Here is a 22445-nt window from a genome sequence, read left to right as displayed (position 1 = left end):
TGCGAGATGTCGAGAACACCGTCAACAGAGGCTGGATTATTATGCTGAAAGATTATTATTGATTTATTGATCAATAACACCAAAAACAATCACACTCGTCCGAGCCTTCTGAGCCTTGAAATGACAACATTTTTATTTAGGAGTCGTAATGTCTCTGCAGACGGCAGAGCAGTTGTGTGTTTGTAATAACTGTGTGGTTTACCCTCCCTCATGTGTCTTTCTGCAGTCTGAGATGTTGCTGCAGCATCAGTCCAACCCGTGCATCGTGGATAACGCAGGGAAAACCCCCCTGGACCTGGCCTGTGAGTTCGGCAGAGTCGGGGTAAGAACCTGTGCTTTTAGTCTTAATGAGAAGACGCAACTAAAGACAATATACTAGAATAATAAATCTCTCTCTGTCTCTGTGTGTGTGTGTGTGTGTGTGTGTGTCAGGTGGTCCAGTTGCTGTTGTCCAGTAACATGTGTGCTGCTCTGCTGGAGCCCAAAAAAGGAGACACTACTGACCCCAATGGGACGTCTCCTCTCCACCTGGCTGCCAAGAATGGACACATAGACATTATCAGGTATACGGTCAAACTCTGAGTGAGGACACGTCATAGACATATAACTTACCTAACATAAACCTTAACCCTAAAACCAAGTCTTAACCCTGAACCCTGAAGTAGCATCCAGACAGAGGTTTTTGTTTTTTAAACTTTGTTTACACACCGAAACAGAGAATTCTGCCAGAAAACTCAAAGAAGAAGAAACAAAGAGAAAACTAGAAACTATAGCTAGGCCTATATGAAGAAAGAAAGAAGGAACATTTGCCATTTGAAGCGAAACATCAACCAGTTCATAAACAATAGTAAATCAGTGCTCATGATGCGTTTAATTACAATAAATCATATTTTATTAAAATTGTAAGCTACACAGAACCTTCAACATCTTAAAATATGGTTACTGGCATGTCATAACTTTACAATAAAGGTTTTTATTTTTTATTGTTTGAACAGTAATTACTGTTAAGTAAGTTTATTTGTCTAAATAAAGTAAAAAAACAAAACAATAAAATCATAAAGTACTTCCGTTACGCAAGGGTGTTGTTCTCCAGGGCTGCAGCTGGATACTATTGTTGTTGTTGTTCTTCTTCTTCTTCTTCTTCTTCTTTTACGGCGGTCAGCACCCAGCTGACCGCCGTCAGTCGATTAGTTGTTGCCGCCCCAGCGCTAACGATGGTGCCTAAAGCCCCGAGATAAATCATAGGAATGGACAGAGTTTTTTTGTGTACTGTAGGTTTTTAAACATTTTCCTGGGCTGACTCATAAAACTGATATATATATATATATAACACAACAGAGAACAATATGACCGAGTACACTGAGGTAATAACACTCAGTGAGGGCTGAAGCATCAGTCACACACACTCTGTGTATGCATTTCGGAGGCGGCCACATCCTCCTCCGCTCCGTCACACCAAATGTCAAATCATAATTTCCTCTTATCGCAGCTGTGGCTCCAATTTTTATGGATTTGCAAAATAACGTCGCACAAGTAGCCGCTATTGTCGCAGGGTTCGGCGCAGAGTGTTTACTGGAGAATATAAACACACACACACTACAAGCTCCGTTTGCCACTCTTATCGTGTGTGTGTGCATGTGACGGCACTCGCAGACGTTTGCTTCAGAGGCAAAGAGAGGGAGATGAGGGAAGACTGTAACTAAGGGAAGATAAGAGAGGGGTGCAATAATCAAGAGAGAGACAGTGAGAGATAGAGTCTAAAGCCCATCAGAGTTGACAGAGTGTGCCTCTGTAGACGTGACAGTGATATATGATGCTCAGCAGCCTGTGGAAGACGCACACTCACTCACAAAAACACTCGAAACACTCACACTCATTCAGAAAAAGGAATATTCTATATTTATTGTGACAATCTTAACCCACGGATGTTTACATGTTGAACCTTAGCAGTTTAGAGGTGTCAAACTCAACACCGACACTTAATATTGCAAACTATATATGTATATTATGTATATATATATATGTATATATATATATATATATATTTATTAATAGTAATAATAAGACATTTGGTTGCATTATTAAATGTATTGCATTCAACATATAATTATATATACATATATGTATAATCATATTCAGTGCTGAACACATTTATTGAACCACCTGTCAAAAATACAAGAAAAATGTGCTTTATTGTTTTTGTTAAACAGCACATTTGAAAATTTCTAATTACATTTGTAGCATTAAAAATGTGATTTTGGTTAAAGAAATTCTTCCACATACTGGTGTATTAACCATTACTGAAACATAAACAAATGATATTTTTACCAATATGATATAATTACCAATGCTCTTGATTTAGGGCAGCTGTGGTTTTGGTCTAATACATTTGTTAAGCACTGTTTATGTTGTTATTATGGATTATACATCATTCCATATAAAAAAAAAACCAAAACAATCATACACAGGAGTGATGACGTCACACTAACTGATGGAATACTCAGTATGAGTTTATTTACTGTCTGATTTACTGAAGGTCAAATCATGGGATCTGATATCAGAAAAGGAGAAATGTAAAATCCAACAGGGCCCAAAAAAATCCCATAAATACGACATAAATACTTAACTTAGCACAGACTATAAATAAAAAGCAGCAATAACATTTTAGCGGAGTCATGTTCTGGGCTGTTTATCTCCTCTTCATGGGAGCAGAATATTTGGAGAATTACAGTACGCTTTCGAATGAAATGTTGTAAATGCAGCAGGTTTTTTTTTATATATATATATATATATATACATGTATATATATTCAAACCGATTAATCAATTATCAAAATAGTTGATGCTTAATTCAGTAATTGTTTCAGCTCTACTGAATTTAATTGTATGGAAAATAATAGAACACAACCTAGTGCCACTATCCAATATGAATATTTAAAGACACTGCAGTTATTAGATAAAGATGAATGTGTTAAAACAGCATTATGATGAAAAGGTGAAAAAGTAAGCTTCCCTCTCTGACTGAGCACCAGCTTCACATCACTAAATGATGGAAATCTGCAGGACTATATTAATTCAGTAGCCCCCAAAAATCTTGCTCCTCACATCTTCATACAAAAATGATAAGTTTGCACCAAGTGTGAATCGTCGCGATATTCGTCAAAATACCGCTCTAGTATGCGTCATGTACTGACAATAAAGCAGTCTCATCATAAAGTGTCACATTCATGAAACATAGTTAACGAGGGGACAAGTACCACGTCCTCTGTGCGTTGCTGTCCAGCATCAGGACTGCACGGACTCTTTGAACCTGATTCCATTTCCCTGTGAAGGCGCTCGCTGTGTCCGTGGCAGCACTCAAGCTTTTCAAAGACGGTGTTACATCCTTTTGGAGACGAAATGCCTGGAAGCAATTTCATTATCGAGGCCTGCAATGAGTTCCCATCAAATGTGTGTTAACCCACAGATGAAAAAAGTCCCCATAAATGCAGCATTTATTACTGTATGAGCGGTCTTTGCCAAACTCCTCTTTTTTAAATGAAGCTGTGTTTTTTTTTTTTTTACAGTTTATAAGATGAATAACTGTAGGAGGAATAAAGAGGCTTTGGGCTCAGAGACATAATGACGATGCAGGAGTGAGAAACGTTCGCACTCTGAGTCTGATAATCCTGATTAGAGTTGTAAAAAGGATACTGAAATACTAATAGTAAAACATTTGATACGCATTTGCGGCAGAATCGATATCATCAGTCATCTGAAGCTGAAGAAAAGTTGACAAACAAATATACAAATACTGCAGATTAATACCAATAAAATATAGTTGTTTTCCCCCTAATTTGTAATTGTTGTTTATGTTTGTCCATTTCAATGTCTTGGCTGTCAAGTCACATGAAGAACAGAAAAGATACACTTATGGTTAAATGACACTGCTACTGTCAGTCGTTATTGATGTTGTCTGATCCTTCATGTGTTAAAAAGCTGGTTTCTCTTGGTCTTCTCCTCCTCTCTCCTCATCTCCTCCCTCACACTCTCTCCTCTGTCTCCTCTGCTGCCAGACTCTTGATCCAGGCAGGTATCGACATCAACAGACAGACCAAAGCTGGCACTGCCCTGCATGAAGCTGCTCTCTGTGGCAAGACTGAGGCAGTGAGACTCCTGCTGGAAGTAAGTGGAACTGCACTGAAAAACAACACACACTCAGCACTCGTCTAATGGCAATGAGTTCACTTAAAAGGGCAATTCTCAGCTAACCATAGTATTTCCAGCTTAATGCACACAAAATGTGTATTCTATCTGGAGTCATCCACTTTCTTTATTACTAGAAACATATCGTCATGACAACAGTACACACTCTGCAGCACCTTCACATGTGAAATGAGAAGTATTCGGGATTTTTAAATTGTAATTTAAAAAATAACACATTTGTCAATGAAACTAGATAAATAAATAAAATATATAAATGATTTAATATAAAAATGTAGGGTTTTTTAGAGATATTTTTGGATGGCAACAAGAAAGTCATTAAACAGAAACAGGTGGACTGTAGAGTCGATGCACTCTTATTTTCCACACTGTCATCGTTGTCATCACTGTCATTTGTGAATTATTTCTTGTTTCTTGCCATTATTTAACAGGTTTATTCAAGTCAGGAGCAAAACAAAATCTATTTTTAATAATTAAATAATTTAATTATCTGATATGTTATCACAATAATTATCTGTATCTGATTTGAAACTTTTTTTATAGTAATAATGTTTTGGCCATATCACCGCGCTACAGCGCTATGTTTAGGTTAATACTATTTGCCTTAAAACATCAATAAAAATAAAATGTTTATGTTATGTTTAAGAAGATTCCAGACCCGTATCACCTGTAGCCACGTGTCACGTGTCATTGAAGAAGACCTGAAACTAGCGATTGAGACCACGAACTTGTCAGGAAAAGGTTTCCTCACGTTATAAATGAAGTGAGAAGTAGAAGCTCAATTTCCCTTAGACTTTGATTAAAAACTGAGTCATTTTTGCAACCAGCAGAGTCGCCCCCTGGTGTCCATTCAATATACTTTCACTTTAAGATTGACTTTACCGAGTTAAATGGTCTTTGCTAACCAGTGTTGTAATGTAATATAGTACAAATACTTTGTTACTGTACTTAAGTACAAAATTCACATATCTGTACTTTTCCTTTTATTCCACTAAATTTCCCTTTGTTACTCGTTCCTGACAAATAAAATCAGAAGAAGAGTTGGTATTATGGTCTGTATTTATATAGAGCTTTTCTAGTCTTGATGAGCTTAAGTGTCTTGCTCAAAGACACACAGGATAGCAGAGCTGAATCCTAACCCCTCACTTTGTTAATACCTTTACTTTTAAAACTTAAGTACATTTTATGTCAGAAAATACAATAAATGTCATATACTTTAAGACTTTTACTTATACATTTTATTATAAAAAGTGATTTCAACTTCTACCAAAGTCATTTTCTGGTAAAGATACTCAAATATCCCTTTAAGGTACTTTATACAAGAGGCTAACATAGTCTTATCTTTATGAAAACATTCTTTGTGTTCACAGGGAGGCATTTAATGCATTCACTGTGTATGTCTAAGGCTTCCCTGGAAAATCCCTTTATGGTCATGTGATAGGCACAAAAATAGAGCTCAACTGAAAATACAGGATGGAAAAAAAAAACAAATAAACTAAAAAGAGTGAGATGAGGCAAATTACGCACTGAAATACTGTGGGTCATATGGAAACCAGTGACACAATATGTTTTAATGACTGTGTGTGTGTGTGTGTTCCTGCATGAGAAACTAACTTTGTCATTTAGATCAAAGGTTACGACTCTGTACCCTGAAGCATCCTCAGACTTGAATTCATCTTTGTTCATACACCAGATTTAAATGTGATATTGTTCTTAAGCCTCTGGCTGAAATATGGGAGAAGTAGATTGTTTGTAGCAGGAGAGCCACGGGGGGAAAGAGCAAGCATGGGTTGTTTTCTGTTGCCTGAGAATGCCTAAGGCGTAGTATTATTATTATTATTATTATTATTATCATGAAGGGGCTCTTATTTTATGGTTTGTAAGTATTTGGATACTGTGTGCCTTTTCTCCCATGATGTGTGCCTACATGCAATAATAAGTGAAGGTAGATTCACGTTATTACAAACTTGGCAAAATTAAAATAATCAGAAAACTGTAACTAATCTATTTTCCATTTCTGTTTTACAAAACATATATGAATTGAGTTCAAAATTCAAGTCAGCACACTAGAAAACAACTTTCTTTTCTTACTCTACAGAGTGGAATCAATGCCACAGTGAGGAACACTTACAGCCAGACTGCGCTGGATATCGTCTATCAGTTCACTGCAACACAAGCCAGCAGAGAGATCAAACAACTACTGAGGGGTAGGATGGATGGATGGATGCATGGATGGATGGATGGATGGATGCATGGATGGACGGATGGATGGATGTTGGCAGAAAATAATAGGCAATGTTTGAGTTATAATGTAAACTTTGTGGGGGTCTCTAATAACTGACGTCAAACTAAGGCTGAGATTAATAAACAACAGACACACACACAGCCCACTTCTTGCAAAATTGTATCATGTAGATTATAACAACAATTATTTAATTGAAATATGAAATGAGACGGTATGAGAGCGACCTCTCATAGACCATATCATAGATTAGAGGGCACTATGAAAAGGTATGAGATATGAAAAGGTATGACGGCACACACCATATAACATAATAGCCTAGTACAATGTAAAAGCCACCTTCTTATTACCTTTTATGCAGATAAAATAGACCACCGTGGCACAACTGGCACAGTGGTCATAAGTCACATCGTGCATTATCTCGGCGGGGAAGTGCAGTCATTGTCATTCACGGGCGACATTTTGTGTTCTGCTGTTAAACCTGTTTTTGTTTACACGTGTTTTATCTCGTTTATGAAAATGATACTCTTTAAACTGAAAACTGCATTATTTTGTTATTAAAACATATCAAAGATGTACAGATTTAAACTTAAACCCTCTTTGTAGGAGCTCAAACTCGACCATGTAATTCAAACGTGTCAAAATGTCTGCTGCTTTTGTCGCGGCAGACATTTTGACATGTTTTTGCAGGGAAAGCACAGGTGTCACTGATCACATTAATAATGGCTTTGTATTATGAATGAAAGTCAGAATAGTGTGACAGTGAGCCAGCATGCGCCAGGAGACTGAGAAAACTCATCCATTTCATTATTTACATCTTTGCTTTTCCTACTGTGACCTGTCAAACATGTCTGCCACAAAACAGGCCTGTAACAGAGGGGAAGAGTCAGTTTGAATGGTAGAAATTCTAATAACTAAAAAGAGAAGAGGTAGGATCAAGAAATGTGTCGAACATTTTGGAAAATGTGTTGAGGTTTGTTTGTTTTTTATTTGTTCACTGAAAGTTAGCTAGAAAGCTATGCTAAATGTGTTGCTACAGCTAGCAGCCTGTCGTCGTCGTCTACAGATAGCATGCTAGTTTAGCTAATACCGGAAAGTACCGGAAAGAGTATCTGTGTACATATGTAGCAAAAATAGTTAGCTTTAGACAGGTTTGCTTTTCTTAAGCTAACATACATTTTTTTGTATTGGTCTTAAGTAATATTCTAATTTTCTGAGATACTGAATTTGGGATTTTCATTAGTTGTCAGCTAAATCATCAAAATTTAAAGCAATAAACACTTGAAATATATCAGTCTGAGTGGAATGAATGTATACATTATACAAGTTTCACTTTTTGAATGGAATTACTGACATAAATAGATGATATTCTAATTATATGACCAGCACCTGTATACTGCTGAGTTGACATCAATATTTACCATAGAGTTAATGTAAATGACTCCAATAACTGTATGCATTATTCTATAGTCCTGTATTTTGGCATGTAGAGCGTCAGTGTGAATTATAAAATGACGTGTTTACTATAAAGTGCGGCATAATTCACTGTCTCTGCCTCTCAGATGCATCGGCGGCTCTTCAGGTTCGGGCTCTGAAAGATTACTGCAACAACTACGACCTGACCAGCCTCAACATCAAAGCAGGGGACGTTATTACGGTAAAACACACACAAACACACACAGTGACAATTCTCAGTATAGAGACAAAAGCCACAATATTCTAGTGATGTATAAATACCTTTCATTAATTTGTTAATTCATCATATTCTAATAACTGATCAGAAAACCCATTGCCAATAATTAATAATAAAGTTGTTAAGAATGATCTAAACATAATTGGCTCTACCAACATGGGAAACATGATACCAAAGTAATCATGTTTTGGTCTTTCAGAGTTTATTTTGTCAAATAATATGCAGATGAATGAATAGTGAAAATAACATTTCCCTGCATGAATTAGTTCCTCTCTTCTTGCAAATCTTCTTTTTAGTCCCTAGGAGGAGCTACAGGCTGTGTCCCACTGTCACACATTAACCATACACAATTGTATATCGTTTGCAGCCTTGCTCTGTGTTTTATGAAAGTAAATGTACAATAATGATGGGTTTCCCTCATTTTCTGAAAATGAAAAGCATGTTTTCACTCACTATTGGGGAAGGGCATTACAAGGAAAAAAAAAAGATTATTTATTGAATATTTAAATATAGTCCATCATGATTTTTTAACAAAAAAGATGCATATGTCTCAAAATAAACTCATTGTTCTTATTATTGAAAGACTTTATTGGGAACTTAATAGTTATCTTCCTCACAGGTTTTGGAGCAGCACCCTGATGGACGCTGGAAAGGCTGTATCCATGACAACCGTACAGGAAACGATCGGGTGGGCTACTTCCCGTCCACCATGGTGGAAGTCATCAGCAAGCGCACAGGTGTGTTGGCATATCTGTGTGTGTGTGTATGAGAGTGTGTGGTTGAGGTTAAACTTCAATTATGGGAATAAATTACAGAAGTTGCACAAAACAAAACAATGAATGAATAAATTCTTCATGTTACTGTCCGTTACATTGGAGCTGCACTGTGGCCAACAGGCACAACACTAACCACCGCACTAGTGAGATCACAGATTTGAATCTCTAGAACTGTTAAGTTAGTCATCTCACACATTATAATAAAAACCATATCACATAATTTCATCTCTTTCTTCTCTTGTGATATGAAAGAACATGTTTGTACATCACCCAGCTGACACACATGTGTTATTGAAGGCTTTATTCAAGCCTCATTTTTGCATTTATTATAATTTTTTAAATTTCACATCCAGTTAAATATTTAACAGGACCTGAATGAAAACACAAATATTTTAGGAGTTTGACCTGATTTATGAATGAGTAACTGTTATGTAATGGGAACACTGACACCAAAATGATCCAAACATGATCCTTCATGCGTTTCAGCCAGAGCTACAACCATTAATCAGTGATTAATCAACTACTAAATTATTTTGATATTTAATTCATCTGTTTTGCATTTTTTGTTTTAAATATAAAAATATATATCATTCAGCTTTTGTGGTGTCTTTGCTCTATGATACTACACTCAATATTTGTTTACTTGAGGACAAAACAACAACAACGACATTTGTATACTTTTTTTCATATTTTGAGGTTTGGGAAACACAGATTGACAATTGTTACCATTTGTTGATAAAATAACTTAGTCTGTGATATACAGATGTGTAAGTTGCAGCCCTAGTTTCAGCTTTAAGAATAGTCATTTAGCACGACCAGCAAAGGTTATTGGGCGTGTGGGTTAAATATTGAAGTGCAGATATCAGTCAGTTAGTTTACGTCACTGCTGATCTGAGCCAAGGTGAGAATACTCACATACACGATAACTAACATGCACACTTGGTGTCATCTCTGTGTTTCATTACCTAACAGGCAAGTTGACCAGCTAATAACAAACTCTTGAAAAATCTGCCCCAACGCTTTCACCTCCGTCCTCCATCTTAGATCAACACAACACAGCTGTTAATGTATTTGGCGAGACCCAAAGAACACATGTCCATCCATCCCATTGCTGCACCACCACAGACAGTCTCAGATGTTTTAAACTGTCTATTGGTGTCTGTATCTAGGTGTAGTTGCTCTGACTGTCCATCTGTCCGTCTCTTTGTAGTAATTTGTCTACTTGTCTCTGTCTGTAAGCCTTGTCTCTCTATGATTGTCCTCTTCATCTGCTCAAAAACCTCTCACTCACCTCTGACTCTTACATTATCTCTTCTCATGTGGTCACCTCTTCTTGTGCACATTTGACTACACTTTTAGATAAAAGCAAAAAGAGCTGAGGTGCTGCTTCCACCCACGAGAGAGGTTCTGCCTCATAAGGACCAGTTTCGGTTTTCATGAGGACTACTGGTCCTGACAAGGTCACAGAAATCTGCAGTTATGTTGATTTTTCAGCTTTCACAACAACAGTGTGAAACAGTGGTGTGTTTCCACAGCACAGCACGGCACGGTTAAGTTGTGTTTCCACTAGTATCGTACCTGGTACCAGGTACTTTTTTTTTAGTACCTGCTCTGGCGAGTTTCCAAGCGAGCTGAGGCGATACTATGCGTGACGTCGCCAGGCAGCTGTGCTGTGATGACTCAAACCATTTTGAGTAGGTTCTATTTTTGGAGTGGAAAACCAACCTAAACCGAGCCATGCTGTGCCGTGGCGAGAACCATGGTGGAAAAGGGCAATAAAACACTGTTGAGTCAGTGATCCATCACAATAGTTTTAATGAGAGTCTGAATCAAGCATTAGTTGAGGCAACGTAATGTTTTTGAAAGGTTTTTGTGTAAAAAAAGAGTTTGGAATTTCAGTGAGATAACTCATATGGGATGGATTATTATTATTATTATTATATAAACGATAGGAATGTGCAGCTCTGATACTCTTGGTCCACACTCTGACCTCCTCGCTTTAATTGACAAAGCCCTGAGCTCAGCACAGCAGAGAGTGGGGAAGATAATACTGTACAGCAGCAGCAGAAGCATCAGCGAGTGACAGCTGGCTGTCAGGCAGCAAATGAAAGAGCAGGGAAGTGACAGTCTGAACTATCTTACAGGCTGTTACACTGTGGGACATGTTGTCATACATCTGATTGTCTGAGAAGACACAGCCGCCTCTTCATTATGTATTTTTGCAGTTTTATATAGGCACCACTTTACAGTGATGGCAGTTCCTAATGCCATCTGCATTGAATGAGTCTGTGACGCAAAGAAAACTGCCAAACGCCAGTAAAATGAGGAATCACGTTACACATGTGCATGCGTATATTACGAAGCACGTGTAATATGTCGACAATATTGACTGTTTTCTCTCATAAAACAAGACAAGATTAAGAGTAAAAAGGTCACTTCAGTCCATGAGCTCCACCATCCATCATTTCCCTTTTCACACCATTTCATTTCAGCGACGCCCACATTTGTTTGTACTCTCCTTCTGTCCACCGTCCTCACCTCCAACATCAGCCCTGTCCATCACTTTGATTTCTTTGTTTAAGTTTAAAACTTCAGCCTTTGTTTTTAATTTATGTTTTCCCCCCTTTTCTTATGTGTAATTCTCTGTTTTGTTGTTTGTTTGTTCCGTGGCGCTGGTTCACTGTTGGCTGGCTGTGTGTGTGTTTCGGTGTGTCGTCACGGTGGGTGTTATCTAGGTTTGGCCAGCACAGTCATTTGCACTCAACAGTTTCAAAAGATACCGCTGGTTCCCCCGGCGACGGTTGCCCCTGCCAACGCGGTAGTCAACGGCAACGACACCACGTTCCATCAGATCCATATCCTGCCTCCACCGCCTCCTCCTCCACCACATTCCCATCAGCCACTGCTTCCACTTTTCACTTCCTTTGGCTATAACAGGTCGCCCGTGACAACCCCACAGGGAGACACACCCACTGCCCCAGGTACACACCCCCTTTCATTATTCTTATTCTTATTATTCTTATTCTTATTCTTATTATTATTCTTATTATTATTAAAACTTCATGGGATGCTTTCCTTTCCTCTGGTGTTTTTATTAATCGTCTGCCAGAATAAAAATTCATTTGGTCATGATGGTCATATTCCAATTGTTTTTGTAAATGTTGGAGGCATCCGATAAAGTTTTCTGTTATAGATCATTATTTATGTAAATTTGTGTTAATATGTGTTGCTCATACTGTATAACTTTTGTTTTTCTGTTGTTGCTGTTCTCATCACTGAGAGCCAGAGTCACATTTCAGGTAGTTCTGGCCTCGTTTTGTAGCTCACTCAAAGCACATACTGAATTTAAGATGAAACAATATTACAGAGAGAAATGTTTCTTAGTTACTGCCCTCACACAGTAGTACTGTATATACGTGTATTTGACATACACAGTCACACAGTGTATGTCCTATGACATAAAGGAGGTTGTTTAAATAAACTCTAGACTGTAGTTGTAGATTGTAATGACCCCTCCTATGTAGTGATTCTTTTAACACGTCAACCACGAAACACTAAAGCACATTATTTTAACATATAGAAATATCACGTGTTCTCCGTTTAGATAAGTCTGTATGTAAACATTGTAAAGTCATGTTTTCATGCAGGTTTGCTTCAGCATGTATTTAAATAAAAACACCGTTTTTTTAGGTGAGGAGAAATCTTCCAAACAATTGTAGTAGTAGTAGTACTATCGTCTTGCAGTTTAGCGTTATATTGATTTTTTAGGCTATGGGAACAGAAAGAATAGATCTATGTGCCCCAGAGTTTATTACAGTTGGTTTGTGCCTTAGTTATGTGTTTTGGTTTCCTGTTTTTTTTGTTTTACACTTATTTTTCCTTATTCCTTCCTTCCTTGTTGTGTTTTTCTTTCCCCTTTTCCTGCACATCATCACTGACCAACCATCCAACGACAACCCGTCTAGTTCCTTACGCACACATGAGGCCCAGTACATAACTTTCCAACCAGACAGTGTGTTTTCTGTTACGTCCTCGTCCTGTGTGTTACTGTAACATCTGATCATTTTAATACCGCTTTTAATACCAACCCTGCACTTAAACCCTCAGTCTGCTTGTACAGTATGTGTTAGTGTGGCGGTCCCTCTATAGTTGTTAAGATGAAATTATGTCTAAGAAGACCACTGCTTGGACATTTTAAAGAGATGTTTGACAGTTGAGACTTTATTTTAAGGTTAGAGTTTGTGTTTATGTTGGGGTGGGGTTAAAGTGATGTGTAGTAATAGCTGAGGTAGGGTTAGTGACCAGGAAGTCCTCACAAGTACAGAAAGACAAGGGTGTGTGTGTGAAAGAGAGAGAGGGAGAGAGTTTGTGTGTTTTGGGGGCTTTTGTTAGGCTTTGGAGAGGGGAAGAAGTCAAGTTAAGTTCACTTAATTTTCATCTGAAACCAATGTCTCCTGAAACAAAGTGTGGACAAAGCTTCTCTGACATCAATGGGTGATATTTTCTGTCTGCCAAAACAAATTCAATAAAATATCTGGAGAGCAGGTATTTTGTTCTTAACAGTCGCTGACATCATGACGTTCTTATCAGAAATACATGCTGAAATAAGGTGTTACATTAAATAATTTCTAAGTGATTAAGTGTGACGTGTCAAGTGTTATTTAAGAGACTAAATGTCACCCTGAATGTTTTTTTGGAGGTAAGGTATTTGCTGATATTTTTTTTTCTTCCAATGGGAACCTTAGCTCGTTATGCCATTTTGTCTCCTCCAGAAGAATAAATCACTTTTCCTGTCATACAGTAAGTATTACAATAGAAATGCAGCTTCCAAATAAAGGATAATGTATGTCGGAGTACAATCCATCCTACATGCACAAAATAATATGAGTCAAATTAAAAGCTGCTTTTGAAAATAAACAGAAATCACTCATTCGGGCCAAGGTCAACTGGAGCGATGCAAAATGGCCACGAGAAGGCGCTGTGTGTTATCTCTAGAGCACTGTTGGTCACACCCATAAACCATTGATAATCCCTGATTAAGGTTATAATGGTTTATGACACTCTCCAAATGCACTACAGCAGCCCCATTCAAGGCTTACATATATAATCACACATTAACGGATGCATTATATATGTATATGTATGTACATTATAGCATATACATGTGTATAAACACATATATTCATGTTATGGATTTATTTATGTACTGCGAGTATATAAATGTTTTCATATATCAATAGACAGTATATGCTGTATTTTCTCTGTGTGTGTGAGTATGAAAGTGTGGTGTGTAAGTGAGTTTGAAATGTAAATGCTTCTTGAGCCCAACCCCCTGCTCTCCCACTGGCCCCTCTGTCACTCACTTGTGTTTTTGTGGATAACTTCAAATTAAACTGAAGATTTTATATCAACCATCCAGATTGGAACACAGTTAAGGGAGGAATATAACGCAAATTTGTCCATTAAAATAAATTATAGATTCTGGATTTTGGATATCTTTGTTATAAAATATATAAAAAAATAGTTAATAATAGTTAGTAATATGTACAGCTTAACCACCTTATTGAAATCTGGTAGTTAGGGTTAGGGATGGAAATCACTGTCCAGATAAAAGTAATAAATACATTGCCCAGCAATTCTGCGATAATCCATTTATTTCAACACAATCATATAATGATAAATCAAGATATCTATCTAACTGAAGAATTAAAACTGCCCCTAAAAGTCAAGCATGTAATCTAGACGTGTAAGTGTCTCTTTCAACTTCAACGTTTCACTTTTTGGCCATTTAACTAAAATTTTTAACTAAAATTGAACGTTTCAACTTCACATTATTCTTATTCCTGTGATAAAAGGTGATGCTGTAAATCAGATTGGTGCGGAGATCTGTTCAGAGTGACAGATTTTTGTAAATAATACATACTTGTATATATTCATTTCCCACCCCTTTATAAATTAGACCAGGGCTGTCAAATTCATTTTAGTTCAGAGGCCACATACAGCGCAATTTGATCTCAAGTGGGCCGGACCAGTAAAATAATAGCATAATAACTTATAAACAACAAGAACGCTAATAATAATGTAATTTTTCTCTTTGTTTCACAAAACATAGGAACAACCAGACATTTCATGAGAAAAATAATTGCAATTTCTAGAATATTATGCTTAATTTACCATTCACACGCGTGCATTACAATTTACAGATCACAGTGTATTTATAGGATTCTGAGATTGAAAATTATAGTATTTCACATTGCGATCGAATTTGTCCTGCGGGCCGGTTTGGACCCTCTGGTGGGCCGTACGTTTGACACCCCTGTATTAGACAGTTCAAGTAAGAACACATCTTAGATGTTTATAGACGCATTGGAGGGAAAATCTGATATTAATGTGAGTAAATAGTAAACTAAATCTAAATCTAAAACCTGTGGCATCAAAGTCAGGTTCATGAAACTGAGCTGAATATTAATGCAGCTAAGTCATTTTTAGTTTCATCTGAACAATGGATCGAATGGACACAATTATGATCGGACTTCGCCCCCCTGGACTTCCTTTCAGGTCCACTGAGTTCTTTTCTTATGTAGTTTAGCTCATTTTGTTTTTATTGCCTACAACTTAAATGTTTAATATTACATTAGCCTCATTTATAACAAATGCCAGCAACTCACCAGTAAACACGGCCGAATGAATCTTGTACTGAAATCCACCTCTACTCAACATGCTAACTTTGCATCGTGACCGTTGGCTGTAAGTAGCTAACTGTATGCTAACGCGTATGTGACTATAACATTGCCCCGAAATGGCTTCTGGTAGCCAAAGGATAGCATTGCCTCCTAGGCCAGTTGAAGGTCCCTGTAGTGGCTAACAGTGGTATTCTGTGTTGAAGGTTGTCGCGGTTCAGAGGCAAGTCCTCACAGCTCTCCCACCCCGTCCAGCGGGCCCCATGGAGGCTCCAACGAAGAGATCTGGGTACTGCGCAAACCCGTGGCAGGTAACTAAGCCGCGCTGCGCTGAACCCTCGACTCCTGACTCCTAAAGCTCTAACCAGGGCTCAAACAGTATCTGACATCCGTTCAAAAAAGGCTTTTCTGACTTGGCACTAGCTTTCAAGTGTCTATTCCCTAAAGATCAGAATCCACCCATCCGTGACTTCAAGCTCAAAGATGATGCGGAGTGAAGGCTTTCAGATACTCTTTGACTTGCTCCTGACAGTCTCCCATGTCCTGCTTCTGATCCCTTCATCTATACAGTAGTTTAGCTGAACTCAGAGGCCTCAGTGTGTAGGACTGCAGCCATCTGCATTGGTCTACAGTCTGTGAGTGTGTCTGGATGTCAGTGGATGTACGGACAGAGAGGGAAAGTGAGAGAAAAGTATGTGTGCGTGTGTGTGTGTGTGAATGGAAGGGTGAAACGGTGTGTCTTGTTTACTCCACCACAGTTTGTCCTTCAGTCGTCCAACTGTCCGTCAGTCTGTCCATCAGTCACTCTCATCCAATCACATGCTGACCAGTGCATTTCAGTGGAGAGTCACACTTTTTACCACTTTGTTTGGACGTCAGCTAAACCACTGAATGTGTGTGTGTGTGTGTGTGTGTGTGTGTGTGTGTGTGTGTGTGCGCGTGTTTGTATGCATCCATCTGTTTGTTGCATGTGTGTTTTTGAATGCATAAAATCTATGTTTTGTTTGGGTGGTTGCATGCAACATGCGTGTGACTGTATGTGCGAATGTTTTGTATGTGTGGTCGTGTGGCTGTGTGTGTGTGTGTGTGTGTTGCAGGTGGAGACCGCAGCAGTATGGGCAGTTCTGGCAGTGTCAACAGTGTGAGGTCATCGGGCAGTGGTCAGAGCGCCGCCAGTGCCGCACACATCCTACATGCACAAGCCGAAGGGGTTAAGGTATGTTGAGCGTGCACTTGCACACACACTCACACACATATGCGTATACATACAGACATACAGTAATAATAAATGTATACATTTAAAGGTGGACCACATTTGATTTCCAAAGTTAATATGCACAAATATAATTTTAATAACCTCAGAGCAGACAAAACTTCTCATGTGTGCCCCCCTCATGTGATCTCTGACGCCCCTCTGTGGGGGGCTTGGACCTCATTTTGGGAACCATTGGTTTACTCCATCAAGTGAATGATAAACCATTTATTCCAGAGGATCTTAATACTCGTTGCACCACTAACGAATAGTGAATGAACACTTCTGCACACCTTTACACAAATGTTAAATAGTACACTTTGAATTACTACCATGCCCTTGAATTTAGATCATTAAAACTGCACTTGAACTCAAGTGAAAGAGCGACACACCCACTGTGATTTATCATCATACACTGTGTAAAGCACTTCTTTGATTCTCCCCTCATATCAGATGAGTATCCAGCAAGATCACGCTGCTGTGTTGAGTGAAAAAAACGCCGCTTAACTTTTCTGTACACACTACTTGCAAACAGCAATAGAGGCAGAAATCCCCCAAAAGGAGTTGGTGGAGACCAAAAGTAGAGTCATTATAGGCCTTGGTTGTGTAAAATGGCTCTAAAACCTACTTCCTAAGTGTCTCAGCTTCAAATAGGTATGTAAATATATCAACTTTGTACAGTGTGTGTGTGATTACAGCTTGTTTTGTTGGTCCCATGTGTGTATTTACAGCTTCTTGCCACGGTGTTGTCCCAGTCTGCCAAAGCTAAGGAGCATCTCCTGGAGCAGTCAAAGTCTGTGGACCAGCCTGCAGGTACGACAGCGTCACATTCATACACTCACAGTCACGATATGAAATTTGTTGCTCCAACCAAGCAGTAAGACGCAGAATCAACTCGTCTGGTAGAGATGTCTTCTGACACACACTTGCACACACACACATACACAGATCTTGGCTGGGTTAAGAGACAGATGGCCAAGGCAGGGGCTGTAGGAGGACGTGTACAGGATGGTGATTGGTTAAGATTGTTTGTTATATCTTTGATGATTGGTTATTTGTCAAAGCAAAGAAGGAGGCTGACCAGAAACCAGTTGGTGGAGAAGGGTAGAGGTCAGGTAGCATGATGAGGAAACTCATCTGTTGATCAGAGCATGTTTACAGCGATAGCGCAGCTTGAAATCGGCCAATGGTATCTCTCCCAGCAGGTTCCGCCAGCTCCTCTCGGACATCGAGCCAATCGGGTTGTCCCCTGCACGAAGCGCCGCCTTATGACGCCACAGCAACCAGGAAGGGGGAGGGTCCAGGCGAGGGGAAGGTAGGACAGTCCCAAAATTCCACAGATTCTCTGTAAAGACACACAAGAAAGGAGAAAGTCACCACCATCAAAGAGTCTGTTATGTAACTGCAGCGTGATGAGAATGTAGCTCCTCAGTCACCGAAATCGCCAACACTCTCCCTCACTTGTGCATTCACACTTATAGTTGATACATACATACATACACCAAGATGACCCAGCGGTTTCTCTCGCAACTGGCCTCGTCTGTGCTGCGAGTGTTTGGATGCAGCCACGATACGGTAAGTGTGTGTGTGTGTGTGTGATCTCTATGGGATCCTGTAAGAGTTTTTAAACCAGGAATCTTGTGAGTGAGTGTGTGTGAGAGAATCCTGTCCTTCTCACATCTATCTACTACCTGCTGTCCATCGTTATTCACTCCTTTTAGTTGCAGCTTTTCTTCTTCCATTGCAGTATTTTCCTCTTTTGCTGAGATTCAAATCGTTGATTGGGGCACCTCAGGCAATCATAGCACGATAGCAGAGTCAAGATATCAGTTTGTGTGATATTTCATATTTGGTTGTGTGTGTGTGTGTGTGCTGGCAGGTGACTAGGTGTATGTACAGCGCGGGTAGACTAGCTCGACACAAGATGTGAGAAATCAGAGCTCATAACGTAATGTACAGTGAGCTGTCATTTACTGTAGTGTGTGTGTGTGTGTGTGTTTGATGAGTTATAAATGCAGGGACCTACATTCAAATTCATATCTCATTATATAGTAATTCAAATATTGATAAACTAAGGAGCAATGGAGCATATTTAAATAGCAGGTGGCTGTTGTCGTCGAGTGTGAGGTGCCTGTGTGTGTGTGTGTGTGTATGTGTGTGCTGTCATGTAAGCCATGTTATCATGGCCATCTGTTAGCTAGAGTCCTGGTTTCTATTCCTAATATTTTCCCTGGGCAGGGTAAAAAGAAAAATAGAGGGGTAGTGGGCTTTTAGGGAGAATATGTTTCAAGGAAATTATGTGTAATGTGAAGAGAGGTGCAGAATGGGAATGACAAAATAGACTTTTAGAGTGTGGGAGTTTGAAATGGTGTGGGATGAAGTCCTACTGTAGTTAAGCCTCTTCCTGGAGCTCCTGCTTTCATCGGCATTAGCATTTAAAGCAGGACATTGCAGAAATGATCGGCTATTTTAAGCAGGTCATACTGTTTCTCTGTGGCCTGGGTGGCGTCGCATCAGCTATTGATGAATCCATCTCTATAAAAACCTCCCTCGGTTCTATCAAGTGATCCTAAATCAGGTTACACCAATCAAATGTCAAGAATGTTGTAATAAACACAATGTGCAAATGTCTTATAGGTAACAGCAATGTAAACAGGAAACTGCAGTGTAATTTTTTACACATAAGTTCATCCACTGAACCGTTTGCACTAACTGTGGAACTAACAAAGTTTATTCTCTCTCTCTTCTCTGATCTCTATAAAATACAGGGTTTTTAAATTACACATCTTCTGGCAATGTTAATAAAAACTTGCACATCAACCAAACCAAAATGATTCTAAAAACGTGAGAAGATTTCAGGAGAGGTTTTTTACTTGAGAGGACGTTTGTGACAGTGAGCTCACACAGTATGTTTCTAGTAGTGGCAACAATCTCTGTAAAGCAAAATACAATAAATAGATAGATTTTAAAAAATGAAATAAAACAATGCAAATTCTATTTTGCATTGGCTTTCCAGCGGCCTTCTTCCTTCCTAATTTAAGCCTGGTTTTCACTACATGGCCAAGCAGGGCTAACCAGGGCTAATGATTTGACCCTATCAGCCAGTGACTCATTCATCTAAAAATGTATACGATTTTGTCCGTAGCCCAGATATAAAGAAAATACAAATGTACATGAACCAAGGAAAATAAACTCATGCTATAGTGAATATTTCATGGCCCTGCTTGACCATGCTGAGGAAAAGTGGCTGTTGACAAAGCAGACATGGAGCCAGTGACAGCATGCCCCCTGTCTTCTCTCCCGTAGAGCTCAGAGGCCGTTGTCCAATGGCTGAGCGACTTTCAGCTGCAGGTCTACGCTCCAAACTTCGTGGGTGCTGGGTATGACTTGCCCACCATTAGTCGAATGACCCCAGAGGTAAGGCAACTGAACCCTCAACCCCAGAGAGGTCGCAGGCACCTCCAAGGACCACAATGGCAACAAATGTGATTTGTGCTGTCCTTGATGTTTGCAAGATGCATGTTTAGAATAAAATGATCAAACAAGCACAGTTCATTTCATGGCAAAATAATACGGTTTTTACGTTGTGTAAATAAAATATATTTGCAAGACTAAGGGGATTTAAAGACACCAAATAATAATAATAATAATGATAGACCAAATAACCAAAGCCTCCTGTTACAGTGTAGCTAAGCTGCTGCATCCTGTGCAATAGCCTGTTTGTAATGTGACATTTCGTAAAACAGCACATGTTCACTTTCTTGTCAAAGGTTAGTTGAGAAGAAATATCACTCACACTTGTAAGTCACATAGATATGAAGATATCACTTTCAACATTAGCTTAGGTCATCACACTGATTACTTGTTCTCTCTTTAGTCTTTGTGTTACTCTGTGCTACTCGAGCTGCTGCTGGCGCCGGTGTTCCCACTGAAAATGTACATTTCCTTATTACCTCAGTCTGAGGTGTTAAATCATTTCAATAATTAAATACAGTGTTCACTTGGATTTATGGTGCCCCTAAAGGGACATGGGGGAAAAAAATAAAAATGAAACGTTTTTGGTGCACCAGAAACTATCTTGTGCGCATGAGAAAGATTTTATTTTTTTTATTTTTTCCTCATGTCCCTTTAGATCTAATGGATCTAATGGCTCTCAAAACCTTGTGATAAAATTATAAAACAGTATATGCAATGAACCCTTGCTCTGGAACAAGTGTTACACAGCAGAAGAACCTGTGTTCTTTTGAAGTATATGGATTTATATTGGTCAACATTACATAATTTAGCTTTAAGCAACAAGAAAAGCTGCAAAAGGAAACAAACCTGTCTTTTTAATAAAAAGCAATAACACTGCACATGTTAAGCCAGATTTAACAGAGGGTATAGTCTAATATTGATGCTTTTTTTACCAATATGTGCAAGCAAACAATGCTAAACACATCTATCTATTTGTATTAAAAATTTAAAAAATCAGTTATGGTCTGTCCACCAATTTTACACACAAGGTTCCTGATAGGAGTATAAAGTGTCTTACATCTCAGATTTTGTTCTGAGGTAATGCTGCCAAAAAAAAACTTAAATTATTGGTATTTTAAGAATTAAAAAATAATAATAATACACACACACCATTCACGTACATATATATATATACATATAGTGTGTGTGTATGTAGCCCTATAATGCTCGGACTGTCTCCTCACCTTCACCTGTTACTGCCTATTCTAAGGAGCTAGACTCACCCACTGACAAATAATTTAATGCTTATATAAATTATTTGTGTGTATAAACACACTGTGGTTGTAACTGTGCATGCTGATGTGTCCACAGTTGAGTTGACCTTAAGAGTTTTGTTATTAAATTAGAAAATTCAGCCCACTTCTGTATCTTCGTGTTGTTTACACACTGTATGTTATGAAATTATATGTACATACACCACTAGGCGTGTGTGTGTGTGAGAGAGGGAGAGAGGAGAGTTGAATGTTCATGTTTTGTCTTTAAAGGTGTGTTTGTGTGTTTCCACCACTACCAAACAATTACACAGTCTAAAAATAATCAGGCATTGACAGGATGATGTGCTGATTTGTTTTGAAGATTTGAATTTAAGTGATAAGATGGAGAATCGAGGTGAATGACTTCCCGTCGGTGCTTCCTTTTCACTCAGGCAATTTATTTTGCGCTCATTGCTTTTCTGCACTTCTTTTGATTTTGAGACATTTACATTGCTTCTCTTTTCTCTTCAACTGGCAAAAACTTTCATTAGATCTCCTGCTGTCTCTTGTGTGTGTGTGTGTGTGTGAGGACATGAGAGAGAAACTGCTGGTGTACTGGAAAATTTGAGGTACATTGTGGAGAACGAGCCTGCTCATGCCACTACTGCATCTACAAAAATATGGGTGTATTTGTTCATTTGTGTGTGTGTGTGTGTGTGTGTAGGATCTGACGGCCATTGGAATAACTAAACCAGGTCACCGAAAGAAAATGACATCTGAGATAAACAAGATGAGTGTGACTGAGTGGCTGCCTGATCAGAAACCTGTGAGTAAGACTCAAGAGCACACACACACACACACACACACTATACTTTAAATTGATAGTTCAGG

General features: G+C 38.7%; 1 protein-coding gene across 7 annotated transcripts in view; it reads left to right on the top strand.

Moving 5' to 3' along the window:
* Window positions 1–22445, top strand: part of LOC122785410 (caskin-1-like) — a 94399-nt gene extending 71954 nt beyond the window's left edge. Inside the window, exons 5-17 of one of the 7 annotated variants that reach the window (XM_044051178.1) lie at window positions 227–322; window positions 433–563; window positions 4055–4163; window positions 6301–6409; window positions 8007–8101; window positions 8757–8874; window positions 11649–11894; window positions 15800–15904; window positions 16691–16809; window positions 17577–17658; window positions 18048–18160; window positions 20152–20262; window positions 22279–22445. In XM_044051178.1, coding sequence (XP_043907113.1) covers window positions 227–322; window positions 433–563; window positions 4055–4163; window positions 6301–6409; window positions 8007–8101; window positions 8757–8874; window positions 11649–11894; window positions 15800–15904; window positions 16691–16809; window positions 17577–17658; window positions 18048–18160; window positions 20152–20262; window positions 22279–22431 — 1587 coding nt within the window. In that variant the 3' untranslated portion in view covers window positions 22432–22445. Of the gene's footprint in view, window positions 1–226; window positions 323–432; window positions 564–4054; window positions 4164–6300; window positions 6410–8006; window positions 8102–8756; window positions 8875–11648; window positions 11895–15799; window positions 15905–16690; window positions 16810–17576; window positions 17659–18047; window positions 18161–20151; window positions 21423–22278 lie in introns of those variants that run through there. The other 6 variants (XM_044051179.1, XM_044051183.1, XM_044051181.1 and 3 more) reach the window with 6 other exon arrangements.

Source organism: Solea senegalensis, linkage group LG19 (assembly GCF_019176455.1).
Source record: "Solea senegalensis isolate Sse05_10M linkage group LG19, IFAPA_SoseM_1, whole genome shotgun sequence".
Taxonomy (NCBI): Eukaryota; Metazoa; Chordata; class Actinopteri; order Pleuronectiformes; family Soleidae; genus Solea; species Solea senegalensis.
The sequence above is the reverse complement of the archived record's forward strand: the minus strand, read 5'-3'. Positions and strand labels throughout refer to the sequence as shown.